We start from the raw sequence: 26,673 nt of genomic DNA, 5'->3' as shown, positions 1-26,673 counted from the left end.
ATTCACAGAACATAGATGAGGCCACACTACCGGTGCCACACGAAAAACAGGGCAAGTGGTCAAACTACAAAAGTTCAGAAAAGGAAGTAGACGATAAGGTAGTAAGCGAGAAGGTGCACTTTAAAAGGGAAAGCTGAGATAAAACGAGGAGGTGTGGGGGAGAATAGTCTAGCAGATAAAAAGGTCCAGTGGCAGGAAAACGCTTCCACACAAGATTATCAATTATTTAGTATGTCTTTTCATTTGTCATTTACTGCCCTTCCAGGGAATGCAGGGTAATAAAAAGTATGACTCAGTCTCTGCCTCAGGAGTTTAAACTGGAAGAGAGACCAGACAAAGAAACATCCATGCAGTCAGTAGAGGACAGGCAGGCCATGAAAAGTGCCAGTCCGCAGCTCAGCCATAAATTCGGACAAGAGCAGTGCTGCGTAGGGCACGGGTACAAGACAGGCGTCGGCATTAGACAGATGGAGGCTCCAAACTCAGAAGTGTGCCACCAGACAGCTGTGTGACCTGTGCGGATCTCACCACCGAGCCTTCTCGCTGGTCCCTACAAAGATGGCTCTGGTGAGGTCCAACAAGTCTCCTGGGGTAGGGAGGATGAGGTCATTGTGGTGAAAGGGCTCGACACGGCATCCAACTTTCTACCCTTCCCCTCCTCCTCGCACCTACTGATTTTCCCGCAAAGGGGTGGATGTGTGGGGAGAAGATGCGCGCAGACAGGGAATGATGAAGCGAGGCGGCCTTCTCCCCGCCCTCCGCTCCAGCTCCCGACCCGGTTCCGGGGAGTCGCCGTGGGAGCGGGGCGCGGGCACCGCGGTGCGGAGGGAGGCTCGGTGACGGTAAACACAGGCGCCATCAGAGTTCAGATCCTACCGGATTTCCGCGCCGCACCGATGCCTCCCCACCCCGGCGCGACCCTCTGCTTCCCCAGCTGTGCAGTGGGGACACAGCACCTCCTGCCCCGGCTATCGGCCCGGCCCAACCGCGCTAGAGGGGCGAGCAGGCGCCCCCGGCCGCCGGCCTCCTCCAGTCCTCCTCCCGCTTTGGCTTTGGCCTTTTGTACCGGCCCCACGTGATCCGCCCGGCCGGCTCTTCCCTCCTGCCCCGCCCCGCCCTCCGGCCTTTCCCGGCTCTCGGCCCAGCTCTTCCCGCTCCTCGGCCGTCCTCCTCCCGCGCTGCCCCTTCCTCCCCCTCCCGCTCGCCTAGCTCTCGGGCTGTTCCCGCGCCCTCCCCCAGGCAGCCGTTCCCTCGCGACGCTTCCCCTCCCCCCGCGGCTGTTCCACCGCCTCGCCTCCCCTCCCCCCGGCCGGAGCTCACTGTCTCCAAGATGGCGGCCGTGTCAGTTTGGGGCATCTCCGCGGTCCGGCCCGGGGCCCCGCTTACCCGGCGCTCTTCTCCCCCGGTAAGTAGTCGAGGGGCCGCCCCCGGCCGCCCCCGGCCGTCAAGCCCGAGGCTGAGCCGCTCCTGGACCCGCCTCGCCGCTTCGCGGGGCCGGTGGCCGCTGCAGGCCCCGCCGCGGCCTGCGCCGCCTCCCGCTGCTCTGCGCCAGGCCTCGGGCTGGGGCGCCGCGGCCGCCCCCTCGCGCCCGGCCGGCGCCCGGCGCCCGGCTCCCGGCTCCCCCGCCCCGCGGCCCGCGCGCCGCCGCCGGCGGCCCGGGCCGGGCTCGGCCGGGGAGCCGGGGAGCGGGCAGCCGGGAGGAGGCGGCGGCGGTGGCCCAGGCCGCGAAGCCGCGGGCGGGCCGTGCAGGCGGCCGGCTCTCCCTCGGGGCGCGCCCACCGGCCTGGCTCCTGCGCCCGCCGCCCGGCCCCTGCGCCCGCGCTCCCGGCGCTCGCACTCGGTCCCTGCGGCCGCGCGGCGCGGGGTGACAGGCGGCCGTGTTGTGGTGCGGAGGGCGCACGTGCGGCGGCGTGTGCGCCGGGCTGTCAGCCCCGGCGCCGGGGGCGGCGGGCGCCTGTCAGCGCGGAGCCGCCAGGCCCGCCCGCGCCCCGCCGCACGGGACCGGCCTCCGGGCGGCCGCGGCTTCGGCGAAGCTGGGAGCGCAGATGTGCGGCTCTCAACTGTTTCACGTGATTTCATTGTTAACTTTGTCCTCGGGTTCCGTTCCCGTCCGGTGGGAGCCGCCGACTCCCCGTCGGCAAGCCGCGGGCTGGTGCCGTTGCAAGTTTCTGAAGTTTCTCTCCCTTTAAAAATAGAGCGCGAAGAGGCGTTCGCTGGGAGGTGGGGGGGATGGAGGTCGGGGAAGGACTGCCGGAGGCGAGCTGCACTTTCTCTCCGGCCGCCGGGGTACTTTCCTGGAGTTAAAGCTCAGGTCTGCAGGCGCTTCGCTTGCTGAAGACCTGAAGACCCGTGCGCAGCCCGGCCCGAGAGACCGCGGGTGACTGTCCTTCGTTCTCTCACCTGCGAGGTTAAGCAGCCAGGACGGGCTCAGCGTCTGCAACTCGGGCTGAAGCCTCTCATTTCATTGTAGCGTTAATGCCTCCGTAATGCACCCACTCCGAGTAGTACCATGATTTCTGTCCTCTCGAGACTCTCACCACGGTGAAGCTGAGTTCTTCCCTCGGGGGACTGCTTTTCAGTAAGCTAATTTAGAAAAGAAGTCTTGGCTCAGGTTTGCGTGTTTCCTTCAGCCTTTTCTTTCTTATCAGAGTTAGTAATACTATCAGTTTCTTCATATCTGTTAGTTTTCCTTTTGATTTTAGAGGCACTCGGAAGAATGATTACTGTGGGAGCCATTTTTCTAGGATGTTTATGTTGTAAAGTGCTCCTCAGAGTACGAGGAGTTCTAAAAAACATTTAGGTAAAGGTAAATTTATTTTTGGAAGCAAAGAAGTTATTAGATTCGGAATTCATTATTTTGGTGATTTTCAAAAAGATTTGTATCTGCCAGATTCTTTTGTCTGAAAGAATACTGACTTTGATCCTGGAGAGGCAACGTATGTGTGTGTGTGTACATACATAGATGTGTGTGTGTATACGTATACGTTGGTGTCTTATTCATTGATGTTCATTTCAGGACAGCAATCTTGAGTCTTTAGAGGTCGTCTTCTCTTTAGACTACAGACAGGCAATACATTTTTTTCCTGTGCTGTACATTTGATATGTAGTGTGTACATTTGAACCCAGTGATTCTGGGCCATTCTCATTTCTAGTTGCTGTGTCTGTAGATTGGTTATGAACATTTTGACAGTTGTTGGACTCTCTCCAGTATATTGACTGTTACTAGGAGAAGCTTATCAGCATGTGATTCCTAAAATTTGAAGGAAATTGGAATTTAAAAAAATTCTTTGAACACTTTTCGCACTTGACTATTTTCAGAATGTTAATTTTGTTTCCACTTGGAATGTTGAAAGTAATATCATACTTAAAATGTGAACTTGGTTTGTGGAAATTGTATTTGTTTCTTTTACTATATGCAATAGTTAAAATTTTCTCAATGGTTTTCTGTCCATCTTATTGACTGTTTTCATCCAGTCTGAATGTCTGGAATTTTGAAAGATGAAAGTTTCACTCTTACTTTAATTGCAGGATTCTTTCTGCTAATCTAGATACTTGTTGAAGTGCTGAATAGTTTCTTGGAGAAAGATGTCAAGGAAGAGTTTCAATTCATAGACTGGTGAGCAGAGATTGTGGAGGGCAGAATAGCCAGCACCCCTCTGGTTAGTTGTAGCCTAAGGTCATTCACAGTGCATCTCGTCTTGTTTCCTCATTGTATCCTAATTTTTAATCTTTTTTTCCTTTTCTTCGTTTTTCCAGTGGTTTACATACATGATCGTTTTGGAATGTTGATAGAAACATGATCAAACTCCTACAGGTGCTCAGTGAACACTGTTTTGAGTGCTTTAAAGACTAGGATGTTTCAGTTCCAGTGTATTTATAAAATGGGCCTTGATAGGAAACTGACCTTGTTTTAATTGTTTTCCAGGCATAAGATGCACATTTTTCTGCTGGGAATGAGATTCTTGAGTTCTTACAACTTTATGAACAGACCCATGTGTGGTGCTATTGAGAAGTTTGTTGAGAAGTTTGAAGATATTTCAGATAACAGGTTGTTTTGGTTTCTAAAGTAAAAGTGGGGAGGCACTCTGTTTTGTGAAAGGAGGAAGGACTCAGGCCAGAAAACTTGTATGCTATGGTTAACTGGTTCCCAGCCTCCGGGAATGTTGTTTTCCATGGTGTAAAACTTACTCAGCATCAGGATAAGGGATAACGACTCTATGGATATACAGAATCCTTCACCATGGTAAAACTCGCCAACCCGCTGTATACGGAGTGGATTTTGGAGGCCATCAAAAAAGTGAAGAAGCAAAAACAGCGTCCTTCAGAAGAAAGGATATGCAATGCAGTGTCTTCATCCCATGGCTTGGATCGTAAAACTGTTTTAGAACAATTGGAGTTGAGTGTCAAAGATGGAACAATTTTGAAAGTCTCAAATAAAGGACTCAATTCCTATAAAGATCCTGATAATCCTGGGCGAATAGCACTTCCTAAACCTCGAAACCATGGAAAAGTGGATAATAAACAAAATGTAGACTGGAATAAACTGATCAAGCGGGCAGTCGAGGGCTTGGCAGAGTCCGGTGGCTCAACTTTGAAAAGCATTGAACGTTTTTTGAAAGGTCAGAAGGATGTGTCTGCATTGTTTGGAGGCGGTGCTGCCTCTGGCTTTCACCAGCAGTTACGATTGGCTATTAAACGCGCCGTTGGCCACGGCAGACTCCTTAAAGATGGACCTCTTTATCGGCTCAACACTAAAGCAACCAATGTGGATGGGAAAGAGAGTTGTGAGTCTCTTTCTTCTTTACCTCCAGTGTCACTCCTTCCACATGAAAAGGATAAGGTAAGAATGGCCTATGCATCAGTGTTCGCAGAGCTGATGATACAGCATGCTACAAAGCCACATTTCTAGGAAGTTGAATAGAAGTTACCGTTGGTGTTTGGGGCCTTTTGTGGAATAATCACCTCCTGTTTTTTATTGGTGAATTCTAGGTGTGAGAACTCAGTAGATGCTAATTGTTCTGAAACTTTGACATATTTGATGCCTAAGATTCAAAGTGTAGAGTATTGCTCTGCCTAAAAGAACATACCTAGATTAGAATTAAAAAGTAGCACACAACTTTAAACCTGTTACATAAAAGTTCTTATAATACTTTATTGCTGAAGTTGATGAGCAGCCAAATGCTGGAGACTCTAAGAACCTGTCTTCTTTCTTTTTTCCGTTTTGATGCCGATTACTAGACAGGAATGAGACCGATTATCCTGACCATAGTAGTGGCTAAGCAGATTTAGCAATTCTTATTTTTGCTCTTTGTATTCTAACTTTTGGTCATGCTTTATTTTTTTGCATATGATGAAGTCCTAAACATTATTATTTACGACAGGTGTAACTGCATGCATCAGGAATACAGTAGCCTATGTTCCTAGAGTTCTGGGGAGTCCGGAGTCTTGATACTCAAATGGTATACTTTACTGTGCTGTGTGTTTTATGCCATTATTTTGTACCGTTGAAAGTATGTCTTCTTAACAGTCAATCTTGGCCCTTAAATAGATATTTGAGGATGAGGAGAGTTTTGTTAGCAGCTCCTTTGTACGTTGACCTGGTGTCTTAGCTGTGAATTTATTTCAGGTGTTCTGAATTGTGGTTCTGTGGGGAGTGGCTGTACTTTAAGTTGTTGCACACCTTACTGTACACCAGTAACATCATCGTCATTGCTTAAGATCATGGAGGCTACTTCTAGGGTGTTAAGATTCTAAAGTTGGCACTGAATGTATTTTAAAATATTTGAGATTTGATCTAAATTCATTGCAGTTAGTAACCCACCAGTAGATTTTTGTTTAAATAGCAACTGAAAATGAACAGGTTTTTTTTTTTTTTTGGATGCAGGTGTTAGAGATCTATTTTAAGGTTCAGTTTTCCCTGTGAACTTTGAAATAGAAGCATTATCTTACTGTTACTACCCTTAAAATGATTCTGATGGAGTCATGGATTAATAGGCAGTCCCATTCATAACATGGTTCTGTATCATTGGAGCATTTATTAAGGGTATAGTATTGAAAATTCAAGGTGGACAAGTAACTGAAATACTTTATTCTGCAGTTCAGTGCTGTAAGGACTTATCTGTAAGAACTGTTTCTTGATCACATGGCTGAAATGAAATACAAGGATTCCAACAACTGTTATCAGGTGTCTACAGGTTTAGTGCGTGGAAACAGGAAATAATTTAAAGTTTAGAATGAATTCAGTGTCATATCTGTGAATTGGGTATTATAAATTTTTGTTAGAACACCTGGGTGCTTGTGTTTATTATAATTTCCCTTGCTTGAATTAGATATTTTAATTTTTAAAAATAGTAGCCATACATAAAATGTCAGTAGTGCATATTTTTTAAAGTTAGTCAATATAGTACAGTGTAGGACTAAACTGAGTCCTGTCACCCTAGGATTTTACTTTTTTTTTTTTTAATTTTATTTATTTATTTTTGGCTGTGTTGGCTCTTCGTTGCTGCACGTGGGCTTTCTCTAGTTGCGGCGAGTGGGGGCTACTCTTGGTTGCGGTGCGCAGGCTTCTCATTATGGTGGCTTCTCTTGTTGTGGAGCACGGGCTCTAGGCACGCGGGCTTCAGTAGTTGTGGCTCACTGGCTCAGTAGTTGTAGCTCGCAGGCTCTAGAGCGCAGGCTCAGTAGTAGTTGTGGCACACGGGCTTAGTTGCTCCGTGGCATGTGACATCTTCCCAGACCAGGGCTCGAACCCGTGTCTGGGGAGGTCCCGCTAGGATTTTACTTTTGAAAGGGACTTTTAAGAACCATCTAATCCAGCAATCCTTATTTTGCAGCTGAGCCTGAGACGTTTGCATTAAAAAAATGTTTAATCCAGTAGAGATCTGCTGGCTTGCTTTGGTTAGGAACATCTCTTCGGTTTATATAACTTTAATATACAGTATTGTTAACCAAAGTAACTAAACTTGGAAAAGTTGTGTTTCGTTGAGTAGACTTTTGTATATTTGTACTGGTCTAATTGGGAAACAAACTTATGATAGTATCCACAAAATTAGAGTTGATGAGATCTGTTATATATTTTTGAATGGAGTCTTATTTTCAGTGGTTAAGTTTTGTGCATGACTTTCCCCAAAGATATGAAAAGCTCACATTAAAAATCATAATACAGTAAACTCTAGGGCAAGGAATTATTCCTCCTATGAACAGATTACATTTGTTCCTTTTGTTGTATTTAACTACTTTCCTCTTTTTTAAAAAAAAACCAAAACTGTCCAATCATTCCCCATTTGGAATTGATTGATTTGCTGTTATGAAAACCTAGATATTCTTTAAAAAAATTATCCAGATTATATTTGACAGGGGTGGAGAAAGGAAAGTGTAGGCTAGAAGTAGTTTCACTTTTAGGGCATTAATTAATTCAGCAAATAGTTACTGAGCACTTACTGTGGGCCAGGTGCTCTGCTTGGAGCTGTGGTGGCCTTACCTGCTCTGGAGTGCATGTGTACCTACTGGTCTGCTCAGGTGTGGGTGAGAGATGAAGTTCAGGGACTAATGGAGCAGCCTGAGTACGTTTTTCTTTTTTCTATACGGTTCTAACTTTTATTGTGATTATTAACCTTTGGAAGGAACTGTACATTAACTTTTCAGCCACTGAGTGGTTTTTGTTTTGCTGTTTTTGGTGAGATAGCTGTACAGAAATATTTTTAAGAGTTTTTGTGAAGACACTTGAACTTAAGTGTGTTTTCACTTGATGGAGAATCTGGAGATACTGTGATTTAAAAGTTTTATCCATGTTATAAGGGAGATTTGCTGTACTAACTTTAGGTTGTTGTAGTTTATGGTGAGTTTATTTAACTTAATGATGTATTTATACTATATGCCAGATGTTACTTTACAGCCAGGCATATATTAACTCATTTAATCCTCAAATAACTCAATGAGATAGGTACTGTTGTTTTACAGATGGAGAAACTGAGGCGTAAAAGAGGTTCAGTAACTTGTCCGAGTCACAGAGGTATTAGGTGACAGAGCTAGGTTTTGAACTTGGGCATTCTGGCTCCAGAGTCTTTGTGACAGCGATACCTACTGCCTCTTGGGAGTTGTTGGGTATAATGCCTGTCACCGCATTCAAGTACACAATTGTAAATGTTCTTGGTGTTAACTTCAAGGCACATTCTCTGATTATAAAAGGACATGTCCCGCCCCCCCGCCCCCCCCCCCCGTTCCCATTTCACTGACTGCGTCCCTTTTTTCTCTTTCTGTCATAGAATGAATTCTAAAATTGACTTTGAACCAGCACTAAGAACGTATCAGAAACCAGAGATTATGAATAATCTAGTTTTGTATACCTGAGGTCCATAAATTAAAAAGACAGTTTGGTCTACATGACTTTTTTTTTTTCTTAAAGATATTTTCTGTGTTTCATTTTCCTTTCAGATGTCACTGAAGTCTTCTGATTTGTAGTTTGGGATTGGTTGCATGGCTGTAATAGAGTGCTTTCATTTGGGACAAAATGTTGCTTTCCCTTGAATTATGGGATATGGGTGAGGGTGATAGTGTGTAACTAGCTTAAATAACAATGTCCTCCTTGCAAATTTCTCTTTTTTTTGAAATACAGATATTACTGTAAGATAATTTGTTCATTTACTTCATTTATTCATTATTTATTCAGTAAGCATTTAGGCGTCTACCATGAACAGTGCATTTAGGGTTTAGGTCCTGTTGGGGATTAAGGCATAGAAATGTGAAATAACTTTTTTGCAACGTTTGTTTAGCTTATGAAATATAACTTAGTTTTTTGCATTCACTATATATATATATTTTTGGTAACAATTAGGTATTGTGAATCTCTGAGAAAGAATGAGATGTTTCTTGGGTGAGGCTAATTATTTGAGATTCTAATGGTCCATTAAAAGAATTACTTTGGACACTGAGTCTCCATTTCCCTTTCAGGCGTAATTTTCACCTTCATTTCAAATTTCTGGGTTCATTTTACACAAAGAATAATTTACTTGAATATCTAAAGCTTATGTTCCATATTACTAGTACAGAAAACTATACGCTTACGGTAATCAGCCACATCAGGAAAGTGTTGTTAGTCTGTGGAGTATTGTGGAACAGAATTATATTTTGCTGAAGCATTCCACTTGGGAAAGGAAGAGAAGATATTGTCAACTAATGTTATTGTTTAGCTTATTACCCATTAGGTTATTAATGTTATTATTTAGGTGACTTGGAGCAGAAAGATCAAGTGATAAATACTAGCCTTCTAATATAAGTTATATCACAATTCAGTAAACTCTTAGTGCAGTCCAGATTATTTTGTGTTACTGGAACTGGGCATTTTAAATTCATAGAATAAAAGGGGCTTTGACAGGAACTTTGGTATTTGATGTAGAGATGCTGATTAGAATGGAAGTATGTTTTCAGGTTACGAGAGTTAAGAATGATAGTTTTGATTTAGCTATTTGGAAATGGCATTTATTGTAAAATTGTTTCACATGTTATGTGTTAGAACAGTGATATGATAAAATTGTTTATAAATGTAAGCTTGGTAATGTTGTTTTCAGATATTTTGTTGCTATCATACTTTATAGTAATTGTCCATGCTATTAAATTCAGGGGTGTGTTGACTGCTTGGCAGAATGATTGTCTATTTAAAAAAAAAAACACAGGCACACCAAAAAACTGCAAAGCAAAGGTGCTACAGAAAAGTTGAGAAGAGATACATAGTAGTAAAAAGTGGAAGAAGTTCTCAATTTAAAAATCCTTATGAGAGCATGCAAGGAAGTGTATTTCATAGTAAAATTATTGGGAAACTTTTTAAGTTGCAAGTTTTAATTCTTACATCATGGGGGAAGGAATGGAGGATAATGCCAACTGTATCAGTCTTTAAGTGAAGAAGGATTATTTTAGTGAAAATTGTCCTAACCTCATGTAGTTGACTTTATTTTTCAAGTAATGGCAAGGATACAGCGACATGAATATTGTAGATTTTGTAATGTCACCGAGTTTGCAACTGATTGATCTCAATAGTTATATTTTCTTACATTATAATTAATTACATTAATTATAATTACAGTAATTGTACATTTCTTACATCATTGTTTATACCATTTTTTGGTGACTCTTAAATATCCTGGGTCCTGAGGAGAAACTGGCTAGAAATAAAAATTTGTTACTAACAAGTCATTGAGGTGGATTAAATATAAACGTGGTTAATATAAACTGACTTCGTCTCAGCAGACTTGTCCTATTTAAAAAAAAAAACAAAACAGAAATTTAAAAATAACTCAGGCAGAGATATGTTTGTAATGCAATATTTATTTAAATACAATCAATTGTACAGATATTTTAAAAAATTTTATTTTTGGCTGTGTTGGGTTTTCATTGCTGCATGCAGGCTCTAGTTGCGGCGAGCGGGGGCTACTCTTCGTTGTGGTGTGCGGGCTTCTCATTGCGGTGGCTTCTCTTGTTGCAGGGCACAGGCTCTAGGCACGCAGGCTTCAGTAGTTGTGGCGCATGGGCTTAGTTGCTCCGCGGCATGTGGGATCTTCCTGGACCAGGGCTCGAACCCATGTCCCCTGCATTGGCAGGCGGATTCTTAACCACTGCGCCACCAGGGAAGTCCCTGTACAGATACTTTTTTGGTCTTCTAGTTAGCCTTTGAGCTATGTGTGCTTTGGTAGTTTTCAGTCCATGACACACCCTGAAAGAAAACTTGAGCTACTAAAGCAACCTTTGATTTAGCCATTGCTGATCAAACTTCTGTACCCAGCCAGTGCACACAACCTAAACATTTTTCTTAGAGTTACAGTTGCTAACACTTTACTCTTTCTTGGGCTAACTTCTTGTAAATTGATGAAATAAAGGGAAGAAATTAACGAAGACATCAGATAGTACTACAAATTGCTTCTAACCTCTTTCTTTATCCTGTATCAGGAGGCCAAGGGAATGTAAGCAGTTGCTTGTAGAAACCTATTAATAGCTAACATTTGTTAAGGCCTAACAGTGTGTTGGGCACTGTTCTGAGTACTTTCTTATTGAAGTCTCAAAAGAACTTTACATGGTTAAGTTTTATAGGCATGATATATTTATATAATAGCTATTTAATAATACAAGTTTTTATTATGGCTTCTTATAAAATGCCAAATGGAAAATAAATATATGCAAAATACATTATTTTCTTATTCTGCTGCCTGTTTTTTATTCAGTTCATTCGGACACATGGGCCAGCACTTTTTTACATTGTACTTAACTGTTAATACTATGAAAGCAAATAGATAACAGGAACTGTGCGATGAATCTGGGGAAAGAAATATTGTATCATTCCAGGTTTCTTGAGGTTGTAAGAATCTCCTTCACAGATATTTCTTCCCTTTCTATTTAGAATACTGGATAAAGTATATTTATACTGACGTGTTTCTTAGATATGTGAGAGGACTGAATCTGGGTGCCAAGTTTGCTGGTTAAGCTAGAGTTAAAAATGTTGTTTCTAGTGAACTGGGAAATGTTTTTTAAAATTATAATATTGAATACTTTTCATGCTCTGATTTGAAATTTTTTAAAGAACCAAGTAAATGTTACATATAGGGATTAATTAAGAGCCTCAGTCTGGTAAAGTTGTTTACCAGTTGGCTACTCAGGGGTGGAGTCAGTTCATAAAGAATCTGCAGCAGATGAATTAAGCCAGTAGCCACTTCACCCTTCTGCTTTTCCCAGCTGGAGTAGGATTAGGACTCATTCAGCTGCAGCTGGTTCCCAGGAAAATCTAGGCTGTTTCTTCTGGTTTTCTCCTTTTGACAGGAAAGTCAAAGTTCCCAACAGATGGCTTTCATCAGCACTGTACATAACTCTGTAAATTCAAGTCAAAAGAATTACTTTCAACTTTATTAAGGAACAGGTGAAGAAACAGTTCGTAGTATGGCCCTATTTGGTTTAGGGTTGAAATTAAGCATAGAGATTATAGGAGTGTAGCATTTAGATTTGCAGAATGCCATTCTGGGTCAAAATAGTTTTTAACTGCTAGCAATTAAAGAAAAAGACCTGCTAAGAAAAAATAAGTCTGGCTGTAGTGTTGAGTAAGGTATATTTTTTGATTACAGTATCTTTTATATATTTATTTATATTTTATATGTTTTATGTTAATATTTTATATTAAAGTGTACATTTTTATTAAGGTATGTAATTTTTATTTTGGATTATTCTTACAAAGCATAGATACATTCTTAGAAAAAATAAAGGGTAGAATCATCTCCATTTTGTAGAACTTGTAGCCAGTAGCAATCTTGGATAAAAATGATTCTAATCTTATTTCACAAATAGAGAAACTGAGGGTCAGAGAGATTTGAGTGTCTTGCTTAATGCCCCACAGCAAGTTAATTGCGTCTGGGAGAAGTGGTCGGGCCCTTCTCGGTTCTGTGCTTTTTTCGTTAGGCTGTAGTACTGTCTTACAGTTTTAGAGAGCAACGAGTATAAAATAACATTGTTAGAAATCTCTTCCTTAATGGAAACCATAGGATGAACCCTGGTGTAGAGAATTTTGGTGGTTTTTGTAAACCACAAATATGTAAATCTGCTTGTTTCAGTGTTTGAAGACTCCAGAAAGTCGAAACAGTTTTTTGTTTTGTTTTGTTTTTGGAAAAGACTGCTTTCTTATGACCCAAACTAGAGGAATTAGAAAGTTTTCTTCTGTTTTAGCTAAATATTAGGAGAACATGTTAAACTACCCTAATGCTGGGAGATAAAGTACTCCTTGAGTTTTGAAAAAAATGTCCACTTCCAGTTAAGTCTAATTTTCAGAAAGTCTACAACTCATGATGTCCGCGTGATTTGGGTAATTGGTTTCAACTTTAAATATTTAAGACGGAGATAGAAAGGTACAAGCCTTTATATTAATTAATGAAGTAATTCTCATTAAAGGCATTAAATATGGGTGGCCTAGGAGTGTACAGTTCATCACTCATTGTTATGTATACATAGTATCTTGGTTCTGGGTGAGTTTGTTAATACCAGTAAACAAACCTTACAGGGAAGGCAACAGACAACAGGTCATGTTTGTCTTTTTTGGTCTTTATGACTAACCGTTCATCTCTGCATTACTTTTAACTTTTACTTTGTTGTAAAACTTAGCAAATAGACTAGGAAGTGGCAAATAAAGGTTAAGATTGGGGACAGTTATAAAATAATTGGATAGAGTAGTATGGCACTATTTGGTTTAGGGTTAAATTAAGCATAGAGATTATAGGAGTGTAGCATTTAGATTTGCAGTAGGTGGTTTTAAGATTATTGGTAAAACTTGTTAAGGAGAAAGTGCTGTAGAAAGACAATCAGGCAGACTAAAAAACTTAAAACCTTTGTATATGTGAAAGAAGACAGCTGATTCCTTTACCTTTTGTGCAGAAGAGGTAGAGTCCATGTACGTGAGATTATTACCGTGCTTTTACTGTAGGCTGCCTTTTCCTCCAGGGAGTTGTGAACCGTAGTTGACCTAGAGAGCTCTTGTTCAGTGTTGGTTTTCAGTTCTTTCTGCTTAGCACAGTGCAGGTTTGTCTTTTTTCTTAGTCATTGGCTACAGCGAAGCATTTACCTCCTGAGTTTTCTAGAACCTATAACAGAACTCTTGGAAACATTATTACATTTTTGGGTGTGTGTTGAGTATGATGCTGTGTTTTAATAGTTTCCTAACTTTTCTATTCAGGACATCTTTAAATATCTGACGTAGGGTTTAGATCCTCTTTCACCATTTTCCTGCTTTAGTTATTTCATTTCTTCTCATGCCAGTCTGTTTTCCTTTAATTCTCTAACATAAAGCTAAAGTCCTGTTCTTTCTAAAGCAGTGGTTCTCGACACTAAATCCACTTTAGAATTACCTGAGGAGCCTTAAAAAATAACCACCAAGCCAATTAGACTCCAACAGTGGGGCCCAGATTTCAGTTTGTTTATTTGTTTGTTTGTTGAAGTCTCCATGTGCATCTGATATGCAACTAGGGTTGAGAACCCCTGCTCTAGCGCTTCGAACCAACATGTCCTGTGGTGGGAACTGGCTGAGGGAGTCAGGGGACAGAATTGCCTAGGGATTGAAATTCAGATACAGGAAACAGCACATTTCATACCTACTCTCATGAACGCACTTTGAACCCAGGACAGGGTACCTCTGGAAACAGAATTTTGTTCTACTCCGTGACCATAACTGCCTTAATTTTCCACTTTTCTCTTTTCACTCTTGCTGCACCTGCTCTTTTATCTCATCAAGGTTTCCCATAGGGAATGTAGTTCAAAGAAGGTCCCCTGTGTGATTCTGACGCCCCTCCTATCCCCCCATGAATGCTTTTCTTCTAATTGCATGGCCTTACGGTTTATCATTGCAGTTACTCACTTTACTCCTGCATCTAATTGGCAAACCCCAACCTTGAAATTAAGCCAACCATCCTCTCCCTGCTCCTCTGTGAGACTCGATCATTTTGAAGAAAATGGCACAAACCCACTGGTAGGGTGCCACTTGCAAGTTTGTGGCCTCAAATCTCAGCTCTGTCTTCTGCTTGGGGATGTACGTCTGTGTCTGTAGTCTGTTTTCTCTGCAGCAGTTCAATATTCCCTCCAACCCTTTTGCCTCTCTCATTTTCAGCAGATACTCCTGTATTCTGCTTCATAGAGAGAAGAGAATCTCTCTGACCATATGAGCTCATCCAGCTTTACCCTTCCCACACTACCCTGAATATATTTGTACTTACTTTTACCCCCTTTACTACCCCTTCAGAGGACGTGAAAGAAGCGTCTAGGGGTAATATCTCTGTTTATGTGCAGGATCCTTTTCTTTCCATCAAGTGTTCCAGTCTTTTCACTCTTTGCCCCTTAGCATGGAGAAGTCTTTCCCATCAAGTCAGAATAGACGCAACACTGCTCCAGATTCTTCTCTCCATCTGTACCCTGTCTCCTTTCCTTCGTTTTGAAATTTCTTGGAAAAAAGTCTACAGTTGTTCCAGATCTGTTGCAATCTGGCCTTTGGCCCTAACACTGTCTGAAACAGCTCTTGTGGACAGTTTTCAGTCTTTATCTTACCTGACCTCTCAGCAGCACTTAGCATGTGTTTACTCTTCTCTCTTCCCTTGACCTCTGGGATAATTCTTTCCTAGGTCTTCCCCCACTCCTCCCATCTTTCTGGTGATTCATTTTCAGTTTACTGACTTTTTATCTTTTGCCTGTAGCTTACATGTTGGATTCCCTAAGGTTCTGTTCTTTGTCTACTTATTGTGTTAACCTTCCTGAGTTATCTCCAGACGTACCTTCTCTATACTGATGACTCTAAATTCATATCTTAAACCAAATCTCTCTTTTGAGCTCTGGACTTATATATCTCACTGTGTAGTGTAGTGTCTTATCTCAGTCACTTCAAATTCATGATGACCCAGAAGGAGTTTATCACCCTCCTTCAGCTTGCTCTTTTGATTTTTTACTGTGGTGAGAGGCATTGCCATTGACTCTGATTCCTAAAACAGGAACTTTGGTGCCATCTTCTATGCCTCGCTTGCACCTCTTTTGGATTCAGTTCTAGTCCATCCCCAGTCTTTTCTACTGCTTTAACATCTCTATTAATGAGCCCTTTCTCCATTCTAGCTGCTGCTCTCTTGGTGCAGGTCCTCATTGTTTCTCTCCTGACTTAAGTGTAGTAGCTTCCTCACTGTTTTTCCTTCCTCCAGTATCATCTCCTTCTGGTTCACATTATTGCCAAGAATGATCTTATCAAGAAGCAGTTAAGAACACAGGCTCAAGAACCAGACCATCCAGGTTTGCATCCCATGTTGGTACTACTTGCCTTATGACCTTGGGTAATTTGCTTAATCTTTCTTTGCCACGTTTCTTTTTATAGAATGGGGATAATACAGTACCTCTCTCATAATGAAGTAGTGAAGATTTAACGGGTTAATGTAATGTACATCAGTGTTGTCTAATAGAGCTTTGTATGATGGTGGAATGTTTTATACCTGTACTCAAAGCAGTAGCCACTAGCCATATGTGGCTCTTGAGCTCATGAAGTATGGCTGGTTGACTGTAGAACTTAAATTAAATTTTTATTTAATTGTAACTTAAGTGAAATAGCCACATATGACTAGCAGCTATTGCATTGAGCTACACATAAGTCTAGTGCTCTGTAAATGTTACGTATTACCATCTTTCTAAAATAAACTCTGCTTAAGATCCTTCAGTGCCAAATTCTGTGGCATCATATATATGATTTTTAACCCCCTACTTTACCTCCCATGTTGCTCCAAATTGTCTACTGCTACTGCTTCATGAGCCCTCTGTGTTTCACTATACCAGTGATTCTCAAAGTGTGGTCCTAGGACCAGAAGTAGCAGTAATGTCACTGGAAAACTTGTTTGAAGTGCGTATTTTTGGGCCATATTCCATGCCTACTGAATCACAAACTGGGGGTGGGGTCCAGCAATTTGTATGTTAATAAGCCCCCCATTGATTCTGATGCGTGCTGAGGTTTGCACATTCCAGACTACTTGGAGTTCCTCAGGTCTACCTTGTTTTCTCTTGCTCCTTTGTTTTCGTCCCATCTGGAATCCTTTCTCTCTTCTTTACCAGTTAGCTCTTATTTAACCTTGAAGACTTAGCCTAGGCGTATCCTTTATTTCTTCCTTGTCACCCATCCTGCTTCCAGGCTGACTTAGAGAGCTCTCTTCAAGCCCCTGATATCCTGAACACCCCTCCTTCATAGCCCATTTTACACTGTATTGATAGTGAACTTAGGATCTGGTTTTTCATCTTTATACCCTGTCTATCTAATAACGCAGTGTCTGGTGCTTTGCAAGTTATTTATGGAACATCTTCCAGGTACCAGCACAGTGATTACGTCCTGAGTGAAGAAGATACAGTCCTGTAATTAACACACACAGTGATAAGTGCTCTGATGGGCTGAAACAGAGTGCTGTGGAAACCCAGAAGAGGGGGTGGGGAAAGTTAGGGAAGCCTTCTCAGAGGAAGTCACATGTGAGAGGTTAGAAAATGGGGAAGCAGATGGGTGGGGTGGGAAAGAGAGCGGTTCCTGCAGAAGGAACAGCATGTACAAAGACCTAGAAGCAAAACATTGTGGGCCCATAATAAATGTTTAATTGAATACGAATAAAAAAGTCACATGTTTAACTTTTAGGTTTTGGTTTTGAAGTCGCTACTCTCCCTAGTAAACTTTAGTTAGCATTTTATGTTTCTGTATTTTATAAGCAGCTTTTGTATTTGATATCATGCTTTCTTTGAGCTGCTGATTAAAGGTATGATAGGGTAACCTCCAAGCCAGCAGGATACATTTATCTTTTTTCTTTCTTCCTTCCTGGTTTTTTTTTTTTTTTTTTTGCCTTTTTATGGTAGAAGAAAGAATTTATCTGAAGAATTATCCTTCAGAGTGAGTAACACATCGGTGGTAGCAGAGGTAAACAGCATTCCTTTCACTGCATAAGAATAGGCCAAGATTTTAAGCAGGCAACTTCAAATTTAGGACATTGACAAAGCATATCATGAGGAGGGCTGAAAGGCAGCCAGCATGACAGTCACCACCGGTCACTTCTGTAGCCCCGCTCTGTGTTGGCCCTTTTTGCCCTTGTTGCTGCCATCCTTGGCTTCTTGTTGCTCTCATTTACCCTCCATTGTAAGCGCATCAAGGCCTTGGTTAATGTGCTATGTAAGCTCCCTTTTTCATAGCTGTTGAATACCCACTTTATCTATGTACGTTTTAGTAGAAACTCACCTTTTACTCTCTCTGAATGTTCTACAGGTGGGTTGGCTCCATCATCTACTAACTGTGAAGAAAGTTAAAAATACACAATTTTGTTTCTGATAACTTCAGCTACGCGGAGAACTCAACTTCAGCCAAGAAAGCTAGAGAAGGAGAAAGGGAAATAGTCTTTTCCCCCCAAACTTTGTATGAGTGGTAATAACATACTCTGAAGTGTTGCACAGATTAAAAAGAATTTTGCTTTCATACATATTATTTTTGACATAGTACTTGTAGTAAGGTAGGCAGTCCAAGTGCTATGGTGGCCAGGTTTTGCTTATGCAGAATTGTATGGTTAGTTAAGGGAATAAATAGAACTAGAACCAGGTCCCTTTCAAGCCCAGTACTCTTTCAGCCGCATTAGGCTGCCTCTTGTTCATGAAAATGACAAGCATTAAAAAAAGTGGGTACTTCTTCAGCATTTATTACATACATCTGTTAAACCACTTATCAAGTCATACATGTTATTAATCCTGTATCCAGGTCTTGACAGATTGTAATATGCTCAGAAAATGTTTGTTGAATGGAAACTGTCAGGTTTAAACTGGAAAGGGGAATGATAGAAATTAGGTTGATTAAAAAATTTTTTTAAATATTAAGTCTCCTAGTAAACTTAGAAGCTGAACCATTTATCCTCTCAAAATAATATAGATTGAAAGGAGAGAGAGTTCAGACGTTTTCTGCAAATGCTTGACACCTCAGCTGAAAAGTACCATTTGCCACTTCCTTTGGGGTAATATTTGTTCTCTGTTACCCCTGTAGTATTTTTAAAAGTGTAAACAATGGTGTTTTCCCAATAGGTAATACATTCACGGGTACATAACATTTCAAACGTACGAAAGAGTATTCCACGAGAAGTGTTCTTCTGACTCTGGTTCCCTAGCCGACCGGTTCCCTTCCTGGGCAGCGGTCAGTGGCTTTCGTTTCTTTTTTACCTTCCAAGGAGATTCTGTGTGTATGTAAGCAGTCACTTTATATATACATTTTTTTCTCACAGTTGGTAGCATATCTTAACATACTGTTGTGCACCCTCCTTTTTTCCCCTCTCTACTTAAGGACATATCTTAAGTGTGTTCCACATCAATACGTAAAGTTTGGTGGTATTCCTTTATGTGGGTGTGCCATAATTTATATAACCAGTCCCTTGCTGATGGACATTTGTTTCCAATTTTTTGTGACTACAAATAGCACTCAATAACCTCCTTTGTGCATTATTTTACTTACAAATTCCTAGAAGTGGAATAATTGGGCGAAGAGTGTGTCTTGGTAATTTTGATATTTCTAAATTCCTCTCCATAGAGATTCACCCACAGTGTATCAGAATAGTTGTTTCCCTACACCCTTGGCAACACAGTTTATCAAACCTTTTGATCTTTGGCAGTCTGATAAATGAATAATCATCCATTTTTGACTCTATTCTTTTGCTTTCATTGGAGTTAGCTCTTCCAACCTAGTGACCAGAGACAACCTCTGATCTGTATTTCTACTGTTAGGCTGTCTTAAGCCTGATTACTTGAAAATGTACAATTTTTGGGGTCATCGTAAATTTTTTTTAACTGCTGCTTTGTTGCTTTAAGAAGTATCTAGGTCTTTTTGCTGGACCTCCCTTGTGAGCAGCAGCTTATACTGATAGGTTTCTGTCACGTGGAGTCAGCTCCCACAACACCCCCAAGTAGAAATCTTAGCCTGTCGCTTTTCTGCTGATGGCAAGGAGCAGATGATTTAGTATGACCTTCTTTGTCAATCTTTTTAAGTGCTTGTATTTGAAAACTTATATAATTTTGAATAAATATTATATGCTTGATGTTACATTTAGGTCATAACAACATTTTAAGGAAGACTGTCTATTTTATAGAAGAAACAAAGGCTCATAGAGGTCTAGTGATATGCCCAAGGTTGTATAGTTATAGTATACGTGCCAGAAGGTAGAGGCTAGTGGAGTGTCAAAAGAAAAAAGCACTGTGAATTCAGAGTTGAGATAAACTGAAACTCTGGTAAATTGGTGCAGTGGTTTAAAGTATTCCTGAATTATTACAACATTATTTCTGATTAGTTTAGGGCTTATATTTAAGAGTACGTTATCTTGACCTCATCAATTACTTGTTGTTTGATCTTTAAATTACTTTGCCCTCCATGAGCTTCAGTTCCTTTTCTGTAGAAGAGAAGTAACCACCCAATGCATGCAGCAGCTGCCTGCTAAGGATTGTTTTAAGCCTGAGCAGGTCATGGCTCCAGGGATTTTTTTTTTTTTTTTTTTTTTTGCCTTCACTTTCAAAAATAAACAGCAGGATATAGTGCTGATTTTCCTCTCCTTTCTCCGGTAAAACACCAAACACCAAACCAAACAAATCAATTTATTAAACCACAAAATCTTGCCATCATACTTTAAAGACTGAAGTTTTCATGAACACATGTCAATTTTAACAGGACATAGAAGCAGACATATAAATAGCTTAAAAAGCATTTTTCACATATCTGTAATCCATTTAAGTTAGGATGGATGTTCTCTGGTCATGTTCTTTTGGAATAGGCAAAATATTTGACAATCCCTCATTTGGTCCTGTTTTTTAAGTAATAGTAGCTCTCTCTTCCCCGAGTAAAAACAACAACCAAAACACCAACAACCCTCACCACCCCCCTCCCTGCAGAGTACCCCCTTTGTTAAAGTTGTTAATATAAGTCTGTATTTTGTATCTTGAATTTCAAGATTAGAGTAATGATGAAGCCTTAGAGCTGTTGTTTCTCCCCATGCAAAGCAACCTGGCCCATATCAGAAGTCAAACTAAGGACTTCAATATAATTAAGCACCATGTTTTATTTTTATAGCACTGCTTCTCAAATTTTCATCTGGGAATCTTGTTAAAATGCAGTTTTACGTCTTTGCTGAAGCCTGAGATTTTGCATTTCTAACAAGCTCCCAACAGTTCCGCTGCTGCACAGAACACACCTTGAGCAGCAAGTTTCTGTAGGACTGAATCTCTCCTTTACTCTTTTCTTAAAAAAATTAATTTATTGTTGGCAGTGTTGGGTCTTCGTTGCTGCACGCAGGCTTTCTCTAGTTGCAGTGAGCGGGGGCTACTCCTCATTGCGGTGTGCGGGCTTCTCATTGCGGTGTGCGGGCTTCTCATTGCGGTGGCTTCTCTTGTTGTGGAGCACAGGCTCTAGGCATGTGGGCTTCAGTAGCTGTGGCACGCGGGCTCAGTAGTTGCTCGCGGGCTCTAGAGCACAGGCTCAATAGTGTGGCACATGGGCTTAGTTGCTCTGCAGCATGTGGGATCTTCCCGGACCAGGGCTCGAACCTGTGTCCCCTGCATTGGCAGGTGGATTCTAAACCACTGCGCCACCAGGGAAGCCCCTTTACTCTTGACTGATTGTGTCTTAAATCATACGGTTATTTTCAGGTATTCATTTAGACTTCCACTGAACGTCTATGTCACAGGCACTGTGCTAGGACTGGGATTATAATGGGGATGCTGGATAGATAGATACTCTGCTCTCAGTCAAGGGAAAGCCAAGGATATAATAACAACCAAGTATATGAAATTGTGTTAAGTCCAGGGAACTCTGAAAATCTAAGTACAAAACTACTTTTTAAACAGGTTTAAGAAGATAGTGAAGCTAGGTTGTCTGGTATATTGACATCTAAGTTCCCAATAGGCATAAAGTGGAACTCTGATCAAAGTGTCAGTCTAAAACAGATGATGGCAAACTTTTTTTTGTAAAGCGCCAGATAGTACATATTTTAGGCTTTGTAGGCTCTATAGCCTCTGACCTAACTACTCAGCTCTTAGCAGAGTAGCCATGGGCAATACGTAAATGAACACGTGTCATTTGGTCTGAAGGCCATAGTTTGCCCACCCTGCTCTAGAACAGCAGTATATTACACTCAGTTGTAAGATGTGTTGAAAATAATTGAAAATAAAGTAATGATTTATTTAAAAAATTGAGGTGGTTACCTCTATAATAACATTACTGATTTGTTTGCATTCAAATATGCTATCTTGGAACATGAGTTGTTCATATACCTATAGATACCCCTGAGAATATATCATGCATGTGATTGTCATTTGTCATGTGTATCATCGGGAAAGGAAGGGTAAAGAATTATAGTTAGTGTTCTTAAAGAGTAGCAGAAACACTTATTTTCTCCTTTTCTTATATGGGGAAAGAAGCTGTGACAGGTTAGAGGGATTAGGGAATTTCAGTACAGCTATATAATGAAACGTTTCCATAAGTTACTTTTTCTGGCCAGTATTGAAAAACATGTAATTCCTGGACCAGAAGAGGATGACATTCTTGGGCACTCAAACAAGATATCATTTAGGGTGGTGAATAGAATTTGGGCTCTGGAGTTTGCTTTCTGGTTTCACCACTTAACTAGTTGTGTCATCTTGGGCAAAGAATTTAACCTCTTTGCCCCTCAATTTCTTAATGGGATCATGATACTGAATACAGTTTTTGGAGATGATAAGAAACACTATTTGATAGCACTGGTAAATAGTAGGCCCTCAGTAGATGTTGCTTCCCCTCCCTTCTGACCTGCCTGAGGAAAATTAAGAAAAAATGTTTCTGTCATATAAGAATGTTAAAATATTCTTGGAGGTAAAAAAGTAAAAGAGGAGCATGTTCAAAATAACACACGAACAAATGTAAGGCCTCTTAATAGAGAGGTAAGTAGGTAAGAAATTATCATTTAATTGTGGAACTAAAAGTCTTAGGAATTCTTTTAATTCAGATCCATATTTTTACAGATGAGAAGAGATTAAACGACTTCCCCTAAGCGTCTCTATGTTGTCTTTGTAAATAGGTAGAGAAGGACACTCGAATGTTGATGAATGCATGTTACTGGCTCTTGGTTAGCATTTTCTTTATCTCTAAGCTAAATTCATCTTGTTTCATTTTAAGCACCTAATAGCTTTCTTTGCTTATTTTGGAACCTTGGTAAATGTTGACTCAAATAATTTTCTGACTTCAACAGAGATGAAGAGTAACTGTAGTCTTGATTATAAATTAAATAATCTTGATTTGTTTAATGTTGCCACTAGGAACAATTTTTAAATGGCATTTTTGTAGCTCTTTTAACTTGCATTTTTTTGCAGACCTAAGAACTTATAATACTGTGAGTCTTTTTGAATTGCATTAGTAGAAGGGAAAGGAGATATTGAATACTGACAAGCCAGAAAAAATTATACATATATATAAGATAATTGCTGTTTAGTCATGCTCCTATATCTGTCTCCTGTTGCTTTAACTCAGTTCTTTTCTATCTTGGTTTATTGCAGTTGTCTTTCAGCTGGCTTTCCTTCACTCATTCAGTAAATGATACCTGACAATAAATGCTGTGGATTGAGCAGCGAACCGAATGGATAAAAATCCCTGCCCTCATGGGCTTATATTATCTAGCAGACTCCAGTCTAGACTTTTGGAGCTCATATCTATACTGTCTGATTATTCTCTCTAAAATATCTTGTCTTCTCCTTGTTTAGAATCCTCAAGCCTGTTGGATTTCTGTTAATGTCTGGATAAAATTCAGGCTCCCGAGCCTTTATGCAGCTTCATCTGTTGCCACACTCTTTTAACTTACTGTCTTTCGACGTATTACAGTTCCCTGTAGGCACCACATTCTCGAGCTAATAAGCCTCCTTGACCTACCCACTACCATTACTGATTTGGTGAGATGACTTTCTTCCTGTGGCCATAGCAGACATATTCTCATGGTACATTAGGCATGCTGATTTTTCTCCCTGTATTATGATAGTCTATTTAGCTGCCTCTGCTGCTACTGGAATTAAAGGCAGAGTTGCTTTTTATTCTTTATTTTTCAGTGTCTGTCAAAGGGCCTGGCTCATAGTTTGAAATTTTTATTGAACAGTGAATAAAATGCCTGTGAAATGAAACTTATACTACCTCAGCGCTATCAAGATGACTAAAGTGTGTTGGGGGTTCATTCAGTAAACCTTTGAATTTGTGGAGTGCTTACTATGTGTCAGATAATAGATAAGTAGATAACCTGCTCTCAGATGAGTCAATGATAAGGCTGACAACTTCCTTTTATAACAGGCTATCTTTTTTATTATTACGCACACACACACGTGTGTGCACACACATGTAAATAATAAATAGTCTCTGCTATCAAGTATCCAAACAGTGTTGATGTTATCTTTTTAGTAAAGCAGTGTTTTAAACTATTGAATAGAGACTGATGAATATTTGGGGACCCACAAACCATTTTAGGGTCATATGAAGAAGGAATATGAGTCCTGGTTTGTCAGAAAACTTCTGTGGACACCTTCTGGTAAGATTAAGAAAGTGTCAGCATCCGAACTTGGAGAATGGGTCAGTAGCTTGGAAGAAAATTCTGGAGACCACAGTGAAATAGTCTTTAAGAATTACTGTATCACTGACACCTGCATGGTTCAAAGAGTGATACTCTAAACAAACAAAAAACCACCAACAAAAAATGAGCACTGACAACTCTGAATAGAAAAGTGTTCCAAAAGAGATGAACTCTGAATTCAGAAAAAGGTTTAAGGATACTTAATTAACTTTGCTTACAGTTTTCCTTCTTGATTGCACAAGACTAATAATGATAAAAGTATGTCTAAATAAGAGCACTTTCAATAAGTTTACATTAAAAATTTAATAAGAGTTTGGAAAAAACTGGGGAAATGGAAGTATAGAAGTATATAAAATGCCAGTATTTTTTGCACCCCTCAGAGATCCCAAGTCATTTGCATAGTTTAGTAGCATACAAAATATATTTTAAACAACTGTGTTTGCTCATTAAATCATTGTATTTATTATCTTTAAAAATGTGAAGGCTTGTAAATGTTTTCTTCCGCCAAATAAGCATAAAGTTTTGACCTTAAATGACCTTTGTAGTAGAGCTGTCTATTTGTATATCTCATATTTCACCAATATCCCTCCTTTTTAAAATAGTAGATTAGTTATTTTCATATTGCAGTTCTCTTTGTGTTTTGTAACCGTTAATCTCTCAATCTGTTGTTGTATATTTTTAGAGATGTTAAAAGTGTTTGTATGCTCATGCTGGTATTTTCAATTCAGGGATATGCATATGTAAATCTGTTTTGAAAAGGATTGTTAAAAAGGATTGTTAATATACACGCACAGTGTGTGTATATTTGTTATAAGGAAAAGGTTTAGTTAATCTTCGACTGATGAGCCTTGATGTTAATTTTTATTGCTCACTTTTAATACTAATTTTAAAACAATAAGCAGAAGAGAGTTGTGTTTCCCAAATTGCTTCCTTGGTATACCAGTTCCTGAATTCGTGTTCAGAGAACAGAGGAATCCTGGTCAACAGTAAGTTTAGGAACAGTGCATATTCATAGTTCACATAAGCATATTAAAAGCATTGTGGAATCTCCACCCCTACATCTTTTTCACTTTGCTTAACTAAACCTATTTGGATAAGGGGAGACAACTCCCCACCTTTCCCACCTCTTAACTGCCCTTGAGACCTGTTTAGGAACCACGGCTGTCATGCTTTTTCTGGGGCTCTAATATTCTTTCAGAACCTGGCCTTTTGATTGTTAATGGCAGCTGGAGTCTTTGCTCTTGCCTGCTTTTGCAGTAAAATATCTAGGGGAGTTACTTAAAGGGGGAAAAAGGAGCCAGCCTTTTTTGGTTGGAAAAACCTGTGGCTAGGGCATCTGTGTATGTCCATGAGCAAACTTCTTTGCTGTCTTTTAGTTCTTATATGAACATCAGACTTGTTGGCTGTTTGGATTATTGGAGCAGGAGGAAACTGACGTTCGGCTCAATTTTTCATGGCATTGGAAGGGACAAAAAGATGTTTAAAACAAAATTGTGATTAAATCAATGCCTTTTTTTTCTTTTTTTAAAGAAAAACTTTCAAACGAAGAAAAATACCCTTGAACATAACTGTTTGGCTCGGGCTTTTTAATTACCTGTTTCTCTGTTGAGAAGATAGGATAATACATATTCCAGGAATTGAAATGTGTCTAGAAAACTTACAGGAAATTGTGAACTCGCATTGCAGGCTTTTTAGATTTACTAATCTGTAAGCGCCTTGAAGGTAAAGTGTTCATCTGTATGTTGCTCACGGGCAAATATTGTTTTACGCGCCGCAGTAATTTGTGTCCTCATTTAAGGCAAGAAGGGCTTTGTGTTCAGTTACCAAGTGCCTCCTGTGTGTCTTGACATTGTTCATCACCTGGGATGGCCATTAAATGTGACTGTGGTATCTGGAAAGTTGTTTGTGTAGTTACCTCCTGATTCATCTGCCCTCCTTGCTTCCCAGCTCTGCTTTCCCCCAGCTCACAGGGGCTGAAGGGATCTGGCTGTAGATTGTAGTCCTGCTTACTGTAACACAGGCCTGTCGGCTTGAGCCAGGATTCTCTTCAGTACAGAAGGGACACAGGCATGGCCCTGACCTCAGTGGACAGATGATTTGTGGGTTTTGATGTCAGTGATATATCAGGAGGTTTTGGTATGTCTTTGTGGATGGCATTGGTGGAGCATCTCTAACTGTGACTTGACATTTTCTAGCTTACTCTATTCTCATTGCCTTAGTGTCTCCCCTCGTGCAGTGGTTCAGCCATTTGAAAGAGTCTCTTGAGGCTTAAGGATGAGGAGTAGTTGAAGAATTATGAACAGTGTTTCCTCAGCTAGTTAAAGAGACCTGAACCTATAATCTAACCTAACCTAATGTAATCCTGAACCTGTAGCTAAAATTAATCATTGCATGTACCAAAGTTTGTTATTCTGCTTCAGTTTCTGTCTCCTTTGTACGTGAAGTTGCTCATTCTAATTGAGTAACACATCTCTGAATTTCTTTGTGTGTGTAGGGTTGGCCAAAAAGTTCGTTTGGTTTTAAGTAAAAATAAGACATTTTTCATTTTCACCAAGAACTTTAT

General features: G+C 40.4%; 1 protein-coding gene across 2 annotated transcripts in view; it reads left to right on the top strand.

Annotated features, from left to right (window-relative positions):
• The first annotated feature begins 1,295 nt into the window (after positions 1 to 1,295).
• KAT6A (lysine acetyltransferase 6A) overlaps positions 1,296 to 26,673 on the top strand; it is a 110,266-nt gene continuing 84,888 nt past the window's right edge. For both annotated transcript variants that reach the window (XM_022571308.3, XM_022571307.3), the window contains exons 1-2: positions 1,296 to 1,405; positions 3,926 to 4,840. In XM_022571308.3, the coding sequence (XP_022427016.1) occupies positions 4,241 to 4,840 (600 nt within the window). In that variant the 5' untranslated portion in view covers positions 1,296 to 1,405; positions 3,926 to 4,240. The remainder of the gene's footprint in view (positions 1,406 to 3,925; positions 4,841 to 26,673) is intronic.

This window comes from Delphinapterus leucas, chromosome 21 (genome assembly GCF_059928025.1).
Source record: "Delphinapterus leucas isolate spDelLeu-1000000601 "Yukka" chromosome 21, BTC_Dleu_Yukka2, whole genome shotgun sequence".
Lineage (NCBI taxonomy): Eukaryota > Metazoa > Chordata > Mammalia > Artiodactyla > Monodontidae > Delphinapterus > Delphinapterus leucas.
This window is presented reverse-complemented; position numbering and strand designations above follow the sequence as displayed.